Genomic DNA, 15,378 nt, shown 5'->3' on the forward strand with positions numbered 1-15,378 from the left:
CTATTTTTAGAGCAAGATGTCTTTAGCAAAATCCTGATTAACTTCACTTATACACTTTTATTTTGGGATAGGTCAGATAAGAAATGAACTATGATTTTAAAAATACATAACTTCCCCCTTTTGCTGTTTCCCTATGAAACAAAGTGTGCTCTCTCTCCAATTAGGAGCCCCCACCAAATAGCATAAACCATTCTAAGTTCTTTTGTACACCAGACCAAATGACAACCCTATACTGGAAAAGCAAGCTGTTAACAAATAATATTCTCAGATTTTGTTGAGATTTGCTTGAAATGTTCCTGAATTGGGAGAGACACCCCTTGACTGACAAAGCCATTTCCCTACTTACAAGGGAGGGGCCAAAAATCTCATTAAAGCACTCCATACCGTGTTTCCCAGAAAATAAGACCAGGTCTTATATTAACTTTTGCTCCAAAAGACGCATTAGGTTGTATTTTCAGGGAATGTCTTATTTTTTCATGTACAGCAATCTACATTTATTCAAATACAGTCATGTCATCTTCTGGAACATTGTCATAACATACTAAATGCGCCCATCTGGCTGACGATCTTAACTGGGGCTTATTTTCGGGGAAACGGTAGTTAAAAGCATTGAAAAGCAAGGGAGCACAGCTATCACTTTGATGCGATGCGGATAGCAAGGTAAGGTTGTAAATACACAAACTGTAATATGGAATTTAATTTTATCTTTATGATGTATTCTGAAATCAAAGATGATATACATGCATCAGGCACATCCAAAAGAAGACTTTTACAATGGTTTACATTTCCTTTTTATTTATTCCTTGAAACTGCCCCTATTGCAGGTTTCTCATGGATGAAATATGGAACTGAGCAGATTCATTTTTTTCTACAAAATTATGGTATAAACTTGCTCAATTTTCTATCTTATTGCTAACAAACCTTACAGGCGCACAGTTTGTAAAATAAACCCCTTAAGGACTGAATGTGTAGAGCATGCTGCAAGGTACAAGAAATAAGCTAAAAATGAGCACATAAACCTACACCTGGGCCAACATAGTACTGAATGCTGGCAAACATTTATCACAACACAGGGAGAAATTAATACAAGGAGATACAGTTCAGTCCTGAAAGGGTTAAATAGAAACCCTAATATATTACTGTTTTTACCATCCGTCCTACATTACAGTGCTCGAAAACAAAGTCAAAAGTCTGGCACAGAAAATTACACACATTTGTTCAGTACTCATCAGAAACACAGCTGCTTTTGAAATCAAAAGTAACTTGGTTAATAATTGAATAGCATTTTGCTTCAGAAAGGAACACCAACGCCCCTCCCCGCCAGGGCTACCTAGTGAAACATGACTAGTTAGTTTAGTTCTCAAAAACTGCATTGGAAATGATCTGTGAGGGCACAGATGGTACCAGTTTCCTTAGAAAAACAAACAAAAACTAACCAGCTATAACTGCAAATAGGTCTGTGCAGTAAGAGTGACAGATATTTCATGACTTAATGTACAGATGACGATGCCTTGAGTCGCCACAGGTCAAGACGAGTCAGCAGCAGGGTAAATATTACACTAGTGTTCAACTCTGAAGTTCCTCAAAATAAAAAAGGCGTTTTGCATTTAAAGCATTTAGCTTGCCTCCCCAATCTCTGAGATCAAGTCAATGGAACTATTAAAAACATTAGATCACAGACTCAGCTTCTATGCACATTTTTGAAACTGCACAGAATCCTGACAGCGTAAGTAAGGTACATGTCTAAAACGGAACTAAACCAAACAAGACCTCAAGTGTACTATACTTGAACTGTCACGGGTATGATTCTAGGAGTCTTTACGAGGGAAATGACCAGCCTCTCTAATGATGCAGCCATTGGGGGAGGCGCCATCTGCTGCTATAACTGGAGGACAAGGCTCCTATAAACGACAGGCTGAAAATGATCTACAAATCCATTAAAAAAAATTATTTTTAAGCAGCTGTTAAAAGAACAACTGATGAAACCACAAGCTACAATGGACAAATCATTTCAGTCTTTAGTTTATGGTATGCAGACGGCAAAAAAATAGCAGGGAGGAATGCTTTTATAAGTACATTCTTGGACTTTTCAGAAAAACAAACAGGGAAAGAGTTTACAGTTTAATATTTCAATTATCTTATTCGAAGAAACAGAGTCAAGATAAGCTATATTTAAACAGTGAAAAAAAGGATCATTTTAATAAAGCCATAAACTTGAAAAATTTTGTGCTGCAAAGCTGGGTAAGGAATAGTTTGTTCTTCAAAAGCATCTCATCTGTTATCAGTTAATTTAATATAATTCTGTAACTAAATGCCAAACCTGGGAAGTGGAAGGAACTTGTGGCCCATTAAAAATAAAGCAGCACTAAAAACATTTCCACACTCTGAACAAAAAGCACTGTGTAAAGGCTTCTTGTATGACTCAACAGAGAGAAGAATAAATACTACTCAGAATTAAGCAAGTTTGTAAGAAATAGCCAGTAAACAGTTAACACAAAGAAAGATAAGGCCACAATGAATTCTGCCCTTGATCAGTGAAACAGATCGAAAGTGTGAGGCTGGATTAGCTTACAAGAGAGAAGCTAGTGACTGCAGCAGGTTTGAAGAAAGAAGGCTATATATAGTATAATGCAGCCTGTGAGTAATTAAAAAGGCTTACAGTAAGAGAAAACCACAATAACTTTGATTCAACCACTAATGTGTTTTACAAATGACTTCCCCCTTGAAAATTGAGGAAAAAGCGATTTAAAGATGTTAGGAATTGTATTTACAATGGCAAAGTCTGAGCAAAAATATGAGTGATGAAGATAGCAAAGCTGAAAAAAAAATGCTACTAACAATGATGTTTAAAAAGTCTACCAATTGAAACTTCCAAATAGCCCAGGACACCAGAAAGACAAGGTATGGTATGGAAACACTGCAGGAAGTTACAGTTTTGCATTCATAAGGTACTTGTGGCTCCTGTTTTATGGGACAGTAAAAGCTTACCACAATCTAGAGGTAGTTTTTACTCTAAGAAGTATGATTGTATTACAAGACTGAATCCTATAACATTATGTAGCCCGATGAGTCTGCTGTAGTTTCTAAGAAACCGAACAAAGGCATAACCAAAGTGTGGGAATGGAAGCAATGTGAAACGGGCGAGCTTAGCATGCAAGGCCAACACACAACCCTGAATGCAACCAAATCTTAATTGAACGGAAAAGAAGTATTTTCTGAGTAGGAGACATTTCTGGAGACGCTCAGTACTGGGGAAGGGAAGACCAAACAAAGGCAGGGAAAGAAATGGAAAGATAAGTTACATTTGCATTTGTATAATCTCACAACTATCTGCTTCTAAAGTACTGTTTCCAGCTATTTTAGTTGACCATCTAATAAGAGCATCTTGTTTTAAGGTTACAATGATGTCTTGGCCTAGGCTACCAAAAAAAAAAAAAAAAGTAAATAAAAACATGCTTTTGCTGAGATTTTCCTCATTATACAATACGGGCACCATCTACCAACTGGTAGCAAATACTTCTATGATATTTTTGTGTCATATGCTAACGAGGCAGAAAACACCCTACTAAATGAAATCACTGGGAACATTACAAATTCAAAATAAAATGTTTAACTTACACATAATACAAGTTATGTACAAGGTCAGGAAGGGAAAAAACCTGAACAAACCCTGGAACATGTGGATACATTTATGTGTGGGAAAAGGGGGGAGAGTACTTCAAATACCAACACAGGCTGTGCCATTAACTCATTAATGACTAAATGGCCACATTTAATTTCATGTAAATGTTAGAATCGCTTGACTCACCACTATAAATACATTTTTTAAAAAAAAAACAACATGGAAATAACTGCCAAGTGTCTGAGAACAGAGACTAAGTTAATGTACATTACACGTATCGCAGGCAAGGCAGAGGCATTTTTTTAAAGCTTTTGCACAGACTTCATATAATCTTTAAAAAAAAAAGTATGCAGGCCTTTACAAGATTTGATTTGCTGAAATCAAGACAATTTCAACTTATGAAAAGTCATAAGACTTTAGCTTTAAAAAAAAATAAAAAATAAAAAGAACAGTTCCAGCCTTAGACCAAAAAATCCTAGAAGGGTATGGTAATTAGATTAAACAGCATGGTCAGGCTTGGAACCTGAATGAATTAAGAACAAAAGCTCAGGGGGGGGCGGGGAGAAAAACAACCTATTTGGTAACAAAGATGTGCTATATATGGTGATATAAAAAAAGGTGTGGCGAAAATGTACCTTTTACTAAAGCTTATACAAGTTCCTTGGTCCATAAAAACTATGTTAGATTTGATTAACTTTTATTCCAGCCACAGCTCTATTTCTTGCCCATTTAAACAAAACCAAACAAAGCCCAACCAAAAATAACAGCTGAAGAGAATCGATTTCCAATAGTTTGTACATTTTGATGCTTTGTTTTGTTTTACTGTGGCTTCTGAACTTCAAATCAGCACTTGTGGGTAATGGGGTTTTTGAATAATATAACCTGGCCTGGTATGAAAAGTTTTCCCAAGAAACCACCAAAGATTGTTCCTTTTTTTCCTCTCTTTTTTGTCAACATTTTGCAGCACTCAAAGTCAGTGTAAGTCCTAGCAACAAGACGGTGGTTAGGACACCACTGTTGCTGTAGACGATGTGACACTGGTTGAATTTGTGCTGACACTTGTGTAACTTCCCTCGCTGTTTGTGTTTGATTCATTAGGGGGCACTTGGCTTGAATTGGCTCGAAGGATTGCTCCTGCTGCACTGCAGTGTGGCCGTGGCCCTGGTTCTGGTGTGTAGGTGAAGGTAAGGCTGGTGGAATAAATGATTCCATCATTTCGGACCAAAGTTACTGGAACCTGGACTGGCTGCCGGACCCATCTCCAACCTTCTCGGAATGCAGAAATGTCTGGGACAACACAGAGCATGCTCTCTCCACATCTGAGGAGGAAACAGAAATCACTGAAAAGCAAGGCAAATTTTAGAACAGAAACTTAGAACTAGGTTGCTTAATATATTATCGGTATCAGGAAAGAATCGCATGTACCCACTCCCGCCAAAAACTCTGGATGATGTAAAAAGTTTTATCAAGTACCTGTACATAGTTTCAGCTTCTACATCCCCAAACCACACTCGTAAATTTGGAGTGAAATTCTGTCCTGTAAGTTCAAGCATTGCTACGTCCCCACCGCCATTCAACTGCAAGTCACAGAAAATCAGAACAACGTTGAGAAAGCTTTTCATTTCTCATTAAAGTATGCAGATTAGTTTCTCATTCAATTATCATTTGCAAAAAAGTAGATCATTAAATTCTTCTTTTAAATGACATGATTATAAAGACAAAGTGTGCTAAAAACATCTCAACATAACAAAAAGTCAGTTTTAACTTTAAATTTTCTTGCATAAAAGTATGCTCCTATTTTTTTTTTCCAATCAACAAATGATGTATTACAAAACCCTCAAATCACCAGATTTGGAAAAAAATCAAAATTATTCTGAAATAACATTATGCCAACTCAGAGCTGAGAAAAGTTACAAAGAGGTAAAAGTCAAGCTGTAAGTAGTCTCACCTGAAGACTTTCTACGACAGGCACAGGTGTGACAGGGGCTAGGACGGGGCCCATCCCCTCGTAGAAGGTATACTCTGCCTTATCTGTGCTAATGATTGTCCAGGAAGCCCCATCATTTATCATCTCTTTATTTGGTTCTTTTGGGCATGGAGTGGCCTTACAAAGAAAGAATGTTTAGAAATTGAGTTTTACATGCACTATAAGACAGTTTTAACAAGTAACACTCATGAATTAACATGGAAAGAATTTGGTAAAAATGTATCAACTTCCCAAGTATGGTCCTTTGCCAATCCCTAAATCAGCACAAACAGAATATTAACACGACAACCTTACACACAGCAGTTTTTATTATAATAGGAAATAGTTCAGTGACATACTAAATAACTAATAGTACCTTTCAGAATAACCATTTAAAAGAACACCAGTACCTGTATAATTTTGAAAATAAAAGTCCAGTATCTGTGATGTAAATAGCGGTTTAAAACTCTGTAGGGATCCCTAAGAAAGCAAGAATCACAGCGTCTCCTTAGAAAGCAGCTAGAAAAGTAAGCACTTTCTGAAGGAGAGACCCGGATGTGAACCGAAACCCCCACCCCCACCTAAAGACACCTAGCCCAATCCCTCAAAGCTCGGCTGAGCAGATCGGCTGTTTGTGAACATCTCTCGGGAACAGGTCTCAGGTGTCTACAAATGCATTTCCCATGAAAGTGTAACTCCTATTAAATCATCTGCCCGTCATAAATGTCCTCATGAAAGCCTTCTGAGTAGGTGTAGTTAAAAATTAGCTTTTGAACCATGTCATCATTACTATCTTGGAAGACCCCAATATAAATCTGATGAGAATTACGAACACCCCCCCGAAATATGTGTGTATCTATACACAATGCGTGCACACAACTTTCGGGGATTCTCCGAATACTCAAAATCACTTTTGGATAATTGGAGGGTCTTTTTCATCCCAGAACTAGATGGTAACTGTTTCTCTGAGAACGTTTTCAAATTTTGAGTTCTTTCCCGAGGTAGGAAGATTGGCGTGCCTGAGGACCTCTGGACGTGAGATAAATATCTGAACACAGCTTCATGTATTTGCACACAACTGACATTAAACAAGAGTTCCATGTTTCTGCATGCTATTAATCTATCAGTTTGCACATTTTAGATTTCACCAATAATTTAAAACCATACCTGAAATTGGATTATTCTTTCTTGAGAAAGGCACAAGTACATTCTTTCTGTATCCTTAAGGTAAAATGCACATTTGTGGAGCTGTGACACAGGATCATCCGCGTCCAGCAATGCGGTCTGCTTATCAACTTTCCTAATTATCTAATTTCAACAATTAAAAAAGAGAAGGTCATCACACGGAGAGTTTTCATTATGTATGCTGTCAAGAGTACACAGGGAGAATAAGCTATACAGTAATACGTTTGTTGTTTGTCAGATACCTACACATACAAACACATTCTCAAACAATAAGGCTAAAAAATACTTTTAGATCTCAAACATGTTAGAATGTGGAAACTGACCTTCTTCCATGAACACCTGAAAAACAGGACAGGTAGGCACTTGTGTTCTAGATAAGGGCTTTTCAAATTTTAATGTGCATACAAATCACCAGGGTTCTTGTTAAAAATTCATCGGTTGGTTCTGATCCTACAGATGTCATGTGGGGCCTCAGACTCTGCATTAACGAGTTCCCAGCTGATGTTAATCCTGTTGGTCTCTCTTTTGAGGAGCAAGTTCAGGTGACCTTTCCAATCAAATACAACGACAAATAATCCAACACCGAAGGGAAAACAATCTCTAAAGGCTAACTTGGGTGTAGCACAGTGTAGTCCATTTACGCGATACTTACATATATATTTTTGAAAACCTAAAATAGGTATCATTTTGCAGATTAGAAATGGGCTCAGAAAGGTCAAGTAAGTTTCTCAAAATCAGCTGGTTAGTAGCTGAAGGACCAGAATATGATTCCACAGCTGGCTGCCTGCCCAGGCTGAACTCTCCATTATACTCTACAAATTTATAATCCAAATATTCCAGAAAACACGCATGGATATCTGGAAGATAATCCTATCAAACCTTAGATGTCATTTGACACACAGATGCTAATCACTAAGTGTTTGCTGATTATGAAGACCACTCCTAACAGCGTACAAACATGTTAGAACTATTTCTCATCTAAAATCAAAAGAAAACCCTTCCTTGACTACATGTCCCTGGGCCCCTATCTCACCACCTCATTTATCTTTTCTCCTTTATAGAAAACTCTTCTTCCTCACCATCCAATCTACTAAAATCTCTCAGCCTTGCCTCAGTCTCCACTACAACTGTTCTTGTCCAGGCCACCAAGGAAGGACTCACAGACACATAAACCCCACGGGCAGTTCTCTGTCCTCATCTCACTAGCTTCCTCAGAAGCCCGTGACACAGGCATTCTCCTTTTAGGGCCTTTACAGCACCCCAGAGCCAAGTCCTCTGACCTTTGCTCCTCTCCATACTCTACACTTTCAGTACTGTATAGAGGCTAGCAACTCCTAAATTTCTATCTCCAGCCCTATCCTCTCCAGCACTCAACTTGTATATTTAACTACCTAGTTAGCAGTTCCACTTAAGATGTCTAGTAGACTATCTCAATCTTAAGCAAAAACAGCATTTTTGATTTCCTCCTAAACGTGAATCTCCCTCAACTGCCAGCTCAGTAAATGGTGCCACTGTTCACTCGATCCAAAAACCTTAGTTGGAGTCATCCCTGACGCCTTGCTTTCTTACACCCAATCATCTTAATCTGTCCACAAATACTGTTAGGTCTGCTTTCAAATAAACCAGTCACCTTTCATCACCCTGCACTACAATCCTAACCTAAGATGCCATCATCAACTCTTGCTTGAATTATGACAAGAGTTCAACTGCCTGTCTCTCTGCTTCTACTACTACACCCCTATGTTCTCCATAGAAAAACCAGAGTTATCCTTCTAAACATAAATCAACCATCATTCCCTGTTTAAAACCCTCTGGCGGCCTCCTATCATACATATGTAATATAAAGCCCTTAGAAAAACACAGAGAGGAACTGTACAAGACGTTGCCCACAGCTAACCTTAAAGCTTAATTTCCTGCCACTTACCCCTTCCATCACTCCCTCAGATCTCGCTGCAATGGCTTCCTTACTAGCCCTCCAACATCCCTGTCTTAAGTTACGCACTCATTCTGTCTGCCTGAAATGCTCCTTACCCAGTTTGTGGTTCCCCAACTTCATTCTGGTCTCAGAGTTTTTTGATTTCTGTAAAACCTGTTCCCAATTCTCTATCTCTTTCTATCACTTATATTAACCTTTTAATATATTATGTGGTTATTTCTTTAACTGATTTTTGTCTATCTCCTTATCAAAATGTAAGCATGAAAATGAGGACAGGAAGTGTGTGTCGCTCACCAGGCACGAAGAAGGTTCCAGACTATTTGTATAACGCATGTCTGCATGCAAGGGCTCTAATACTCTGCTCCACAATGAACAGCCTTCATAGTAACTCTCAAGAGTTTTGTGAGAATTAAGTGAATAAATATATAGAGAACAGTGCTATTAAATTAGGTCATATTATTGACTTTGATCACTTGATTCACACCTGACTCACCTACATTCAAGGATTTTTCTACAGCTAAGCCACAAGTGTAAAAGTCCCAATCTTTAAGTTAACATTCTTCATATTTACACATTTTCAGCTCTGCATTTTATTAGTTAGAATATTTGTCATTCTACTATACCCCCACTAATTTTTGAGTTTAAAGGGAGTCAGTACACTTTGAGCAATTATAACTTCTATGATAGTCTGTAAGACTAAATTTAAGCAAAATGTTTCCATTCAATGCTAAAGTTTCAAAGCTATATTTAAATTGAATGAGGATTTTACAGAAATAACTAATTTTTGAATGATGTTAAGTCTACAGCTTCCAGTAAGTCTATAAGCACTCACTCATGCTTCTCTCACCACATAAAAGTCAGATTTGTCTCTTGTTGTTTGTATACCCCACTGTTTCTCCACTAGCTAGTAATAATAAGCACATTGAAAACATGGGCCATATTTTGTTTAATTTTATTCCCCATAATTGTTTGAACATAGACACTGCTGAATGACCTAGCTCTTATCAACAAAGAAACCGAAGACATCCACTACTATTTGGCCTCAAAAACTTGCTTTGATCATTTCTAATTATCACTAAGAGGAAGGAATCTGAGAAACCAGGTAGTACGAACATTATAATTTAAGCTCTCAAGGGTTGCTCCAACCAGCTATCTCTCCTCTCTGCTAGCTCTGTAGATTGCTGGTACAGTATTTACCATATTTTCTGAAGTAAACTGGATACAGCCCTTAAGGACAGGAAACATAAACATATCTTATTCGTAGTCCTAGCATTCTGCCTGGTAAATGCCCAGTAATTGTTGGCTGAGTTCATGTCACTGATGAGCTTGTCTAACAGATTTTAGATGTCCCCAAACCTTGGAGTATCTGACAGCTTTGAGGATATGGGATAAATGGCTAACTGGTGTTTTCTTGTTAGTGGCTAGACCTACCCAGAACGTGCCTGTTTCCATTTGAGAGTAGCCTAAACAGAACTTCTCATTAGGACATTTATCCTATTGGAACTTGGTCTCAGGGGGACAGTATTTTCCAAGCAAAGACCTCCAATAAAGTTGATATTCTAAAAAGCATTAAAAGCAACTTTGAGATATTAAGGCAGTATTATCTTTCTTAAAAGTATATGAAAGCTACAGAATGCCTCCTCTGGAAAATATGCCTTCCCTGAAAGCTGCATGTAAATGAAAGTGCAGTAGGGAGGGAAGTAGTGCCGGCTACCTAAAGTCTGTCTATGACTTTTGAGGAAACGGATTCCTCAGTCATAGACCTTCTAGAAAGACCTATTTACCAGTATGTTAATAATGGCACTGCAACTTTTCCTAAGGCAGTTTTCTTACTGCAACATTTTTACAGTCAAAGCTGCATAGTTTTGAGTGTTGAAAATATTCAATTAAATATGACTTTCAAGCAAGGCAGACTGTTGGTACTTTATATGAAAATGTAAGTGAAAACACTTTTAACATCTGAGTCTGTCTCCTACAAGTGGTCCATATATAAGCCATTGCTGATCAGAGGCAGGAGCCTCTGAATTGTGCTTCTGTGGTATAAGCATTTAATGCCAGAGCAAATAAACATTATCCTTTAGAGTGACATCTAGTGAATGAGGAAAACTTTTGAGTAAATGCTCATTTGTTTTTGTTTGTTTGTGCCTTTCCTTTTTTTACACTCTTCTTTTCCTACCTTTACCCTTTTTATTAGAATTTGTCTCAGTTTCAAGGTTTTATAAATTAATATTACTACACATATTTTAGCTTATTAAGTTGAAACTGGAAATAAGGTCACCTTGTACAACCATGACATGGAAAAAATAAAACAAAAACAATAAAAAGAAATGAATTTTCTTGGATCAATCTAGCCCCTCCCTGCTGTAATAGTCCCAGAAAGTACAAGCCAATGAAATATTTCACCAAAGAGATAAATATAAAGTATATTCTGGAATAGTCATACTAAATGTTCTTCCATTCACCCAACCCCCCGCAACCTGACCTTGAATCAAACTTACTCATTAAGTCCCCTCCATCTTTAATACAACTAAATTGTATTCTGTTTCAGAAAAGGAGGGGAATTATGGGGGAGGTAATATAAAGGGCTTTTGTTTTCATTTTGCTAAGAAAAGCAGTTTTTAGTTTCATGATCTTCCTAGTTAAAAAAAAAAAAAAGCTCTAAACATTATGTCTCTCTCTCCCAGAGTAAGAAATACCAATTTTATTTATTTTTTTTATAAATCTAGCTTCTTGTGGGAGAGTAAAGTAGTAAAAATTATGCTTGTATTTGTAAAGAAGTAAGACTTTCTGTGCTTTTGAAAACTTGGTCCTATGCTGGGATGCAGAGGTACCTTAAACAATGAATACAGTGTATCTGCATTAAGAAATCATAATGTAATTTTATAGTGCCCTCTATCGAACATGTTCAGATATACAACCACCAAAAGGGAAAATCACCACCAAAACTTATTAGAAATAGTACAACAGGAAGTCATTAAGAATGCATTCATAGAAACTGGGTAACTGCCTTAAAGCATTTTTTAAATAAGGTAGGGTACAACTGTCAATTATAAATAGCAGTGATTACTGGTATTTTAAATTAAAAATCTTTTTAAAAATTAAAATAAAAAATATCTCTTTTTAAATTGAGGTGTATTTTTACATTTCAATGTTGTGGCTTTTCTGTTTCCTTAAGTTTTAGAACACATATTACTACAGCGAAAGTGGAGCCATACCAATCTCGGGAGTGCCATGCCGGTAACTGAACACACAAGTTTGACCGTCTGTCCATAATGGATGTAGCCATCGCGAACCGTGAATTCTTCTCCTTCTGATTCATCATCATCCACTGCAGTGGAATAGAAAAAGAGATCCAATTATTATCTTTTAGAATTCATTAATATGCTCAGGAAAACAACAAAACAATGTACTGGTATGTCTTATTACCAACAAGAATTTGACAATTTCACACCAAAAATGTCAAATGCACATTTTTATACTCACAGAGATGAATGTAAAATGCTCCCCACTGCTGAGAACTGGCATGGAAATTACCTCCTTCTACATGCAAGTATCTGGTACTGACTGTCTGGGATCGAAGTCGATTAAACAGAGCCACCTTTGTTCCGGAGGCAATGCATACTGCAAAGAAAAAAACAGCTTCTGTTTATGTGATTGGAAGGGATGGGGAGAAAGAAGGAATCTGTACTTGGCAAGTTATACTTATTTTTTATTATAATTTAACAAATGGTTTAATTCTCCAAAGAATACAAATGATACCTCCCCCAAAGTCAAGGTAATTCTCATTAATGTCAGGCTAAAGATATAAAATATGCCCATCAAAATCCTCTTTCAATGAGAGCTACATAGTGTTTAATGAAGTGCTGTTCATTAAAGGGAAATTATTTTTAAAATATTAAATGTCCAACAGTGGAAACTGATTAAATAAAGAACATCATTCACCTATCTAAATTGTGTATCCAAATGCAGTGATGAGAAAATATCTATCTTCCTGGAATATCACTGAATGGAAAAGCAGACTATAAAGCACTCGGTATACCTTGGTTCCAATAGGTAAATAAATGTATGTATTTTTATGTAATTGCACGCATGTCTCAATGTGCTCACATCCAATTCTGTGGAACATTATTCACAGAGGCGTCTAGAAGGATGTTTATCAAAGTTGATGACAACTGCCTCTGGGTATTATTATCTTTTTAGATTTTGATTTCTTCTAAATACCTTACAGTATATATAGAATTGCATGAAATTTCTTGAAAATACAACATCTACGTAAGCAGGAAAACATTCTGAAAGTAAAATATGTTCTCTGCCATCAAGAAACTTAGAGTTCATAGAAATACAAAGTTAAAGAGGTTAATTAAAATCCTGTAATTTGAATTAGAAATAGCCTAAATACATGACATTATATGCCTCCGGATGCAAGAACACTTCACCATGAAGTGAGCTTTGCCCTCAAGCAACAAAAAATAGAACCAAAGAATAACAAACTTAAATCTGATTAAGCCTCTAAACTGACTACTGACAAAGACCCTCTGCTCGACCAAACTTTAGACAGGCTCCTGAGCCCTTTTCTCAACCAGGCTTCTTCCGTGGGCCTTGTCAGCAGCCTGGTTACTGCAAGAATCTTGCTAAGCCATCCTCCCACTCTTGTTATCTAATGAAGTTCTCACCACCACCACCCTCCTTTGCCTGCCTTTAAAAGAATTTTGTTAGACTAGTTTGTCAAAAAGCCCCCTACCCTAAATGTCCACTCTCAGTAATTTTCCATCCACTGCCCCCCACCCCGCCCCTTACTCAGCTCTTTGCCTATAAATCCCCGTTTGTCCTTGTTGTATTTGGAATTGAACTCAGTTGTACAATGAAGTCTCTTTTCTCTACTGCAATAGTACTGAATAAAATCTGTCTTTACCACCTTTAACTAGTGTCAGGCTGTTTTTCTTTGACACCACCAATTTAATGAAAATACATGCACTACATACACCAAGGAAATGAAATGGGCAAAATCCAGTATGTGAAAATCTCTCATGGCCAAACGACTCAGTCTCTTGAATAAATAAATTACATAGAGGGAGGTAATGAGGGGGGGAGATGGACACGGAATTAACAGATAAAAAAACATGTCAACACAATATATATTGTAGTATCTATTGGACCTTATATAAATTTTGATTCAAACAAAGGGCTAAAAAATGGTATTTTAGACAACTGAAAATTTTAACACTGATTAGGTATTTGATGAAATTATTTCTTTTTATAGTTATTTTATTACATGATTGTTTTCACGTGATCACACTATTGTGCTTGTATTAGAAAACAAGAGACCCTTTCTTTCAGAGATACATAGGAATATTTACAGATGGTATGATGTCTTGGATTTGTGTCAAACTAGGGCAGAGAAAAGTGCGGATCGGGGAGGGGTACCGAATGAAGAATAAAGATTGGCCTGAAGTTGAGATTAGTTGAAGTTAGAAGATCACAGGAGGTTTCATTTCATTATGCAACTGTCTACTTCAGTACGTTTAAAACCTTCCATAATAAAAAAATAACAATGACTGAGTAGACTAAAAACCATTCAAAATTATGAATGCATAAGTTCATAATAAAGCAAAATAAAATAAGAGCAAACAAAACAAAAATTCTAAAGCTCACTGGTCCCCTTCAAAGAATGTTATTGTTTATTCTGCAAATTAGGAAATAGGCATTTATCCTGCTTTTTCTCTACAAACTACATTTGAGGCAAACAGTTAACAAATGCAGAAGTTATGAATAAAAGAATGAGTAAGTCACCATTTTGCAGCCCTTGAGGAAATATGTGATTTAAGCAGCCATCATCAGGGACTACTAAAACCATTAAATTAAAGGTTGCTGAGAAACTCTATAATGGGTAGATCAGGTCAACAGCTCATTTTACTATAGTCAATCTTAAGATGACAAGAAGTGGGATAATCAGGAATTATGAGTTCTAATTTGATAGAAATGGACATATATAGGACCAGCTAATTCTAAAATAAATGTCTTTAGGTCTACCATCAGTTTATGTAAAATATGAGACAGAGGAACATATAATCAGCCAAAACCAAAATATGGAAATTCCACAGGAAAAAAATGACCCATATTCTTCAACAAATAAATGACAAGGAAGAAATAAAAGGTTGGAAGGAGAGAGAAGAAACTATGACAGATTAAAATGTATGGACCTTATTTGGATCCGGTTTTGAACGAATCAACAGTTAAGAAAAACACCACTGTAAAATGGCATTTCTGAGACAATGTGACAAATATGCACATGGATTGGTTGTTAGACGGCATCAAAGAACTACTGTCAACTTTGTTAGGTGGTAACGTTGTTTAAAAAGAAAGTTATCTGTCAGAGAGTCACTATTGAAGAAATGGCGGCTGAAAGATAGGATGCCTGAGATTTACATTAAAATATTCCAGCAGCAGGTGGAAGAAGAGGTGCTGGTGATGATGGAGACAATGAAACAGAACTGGTGAAAATCGGTTAAGGCCAGGTAGATGGTCTTAAATCGCTCTGTCCCTTTTATGTAAGTTTGAAAGTTTTCATAATAAAAAGTTAATATAAAAATGGGTGTAGGGGTTAATATGTTTAATCCAAACAGATAGCTTTTGTCTTTGGTAATCTGATGTCTGCTGATGAGATAGCAG

The 15,378-nt window shown here is 36.8% G+C and overlaps 1 protein-coding gene across 9 annotated transcripts in view; it reads right to left on the reverse strand.

Annotated features, from left to right (window-relative positions):
- Window positions 1–686: 686 nt before the first annotated feature.
- Window positions 687–15,378, reverse strand: part of RBPJ (recombination signal binding protein for immunoglobulin kappa J region) — a 194,151-nt gene continuing 179,459 nt past the window's right edge. For 8 of the 9 annotated variants that reach the window (XM_081046057.1, XM_081046054.1, XM_081046053.1 and 5 more), the window contains 6 exons: window positions 12,193–12,330; window positions 11,925–12,037; window positions 6,756–6,896; window positions 5,571–5,726; window positions 5,096–5,199; window positions 691–4,941 (listed from right to left, as the gene is read on the reverse strand). In XM_081046057.1, the coding sequence (XP_080902183.1) occupies window positions 4,626–4,941; window positions 5,096–5,199; window positions 5,571–5,726; window positions 6,756–6,896; window positions 11,925–12,037; window positions 12,193–12,330 (968 nt within the window). In that variant the 3' untranslated portion in view covers window positions 691–4,625. Of the gene's footprint in view, window positions 4,942–5,095; window positions 5,200–5,570; window positions 5,727–6,755; window positions 6,897–11,924; window positions 12,038–12,192; window positions 12,331–15,378 lie in introns of all 9 variants that reach the window. The other variant, XM_081046055.1, reaches the window with a different exon arrangement.

Source organism: Rhinolophus hipposideros (assembly GCF_964194185.1).
Source record: "Rhinolophus hipposideros genome assembly, chromosome: 1".
NCBI lineage: Eukaryota > Metazoa > Chordata > Mammalia > Chiroptera > Rhinolophidae > Rhinolophus > Rhinolophus hipposideros.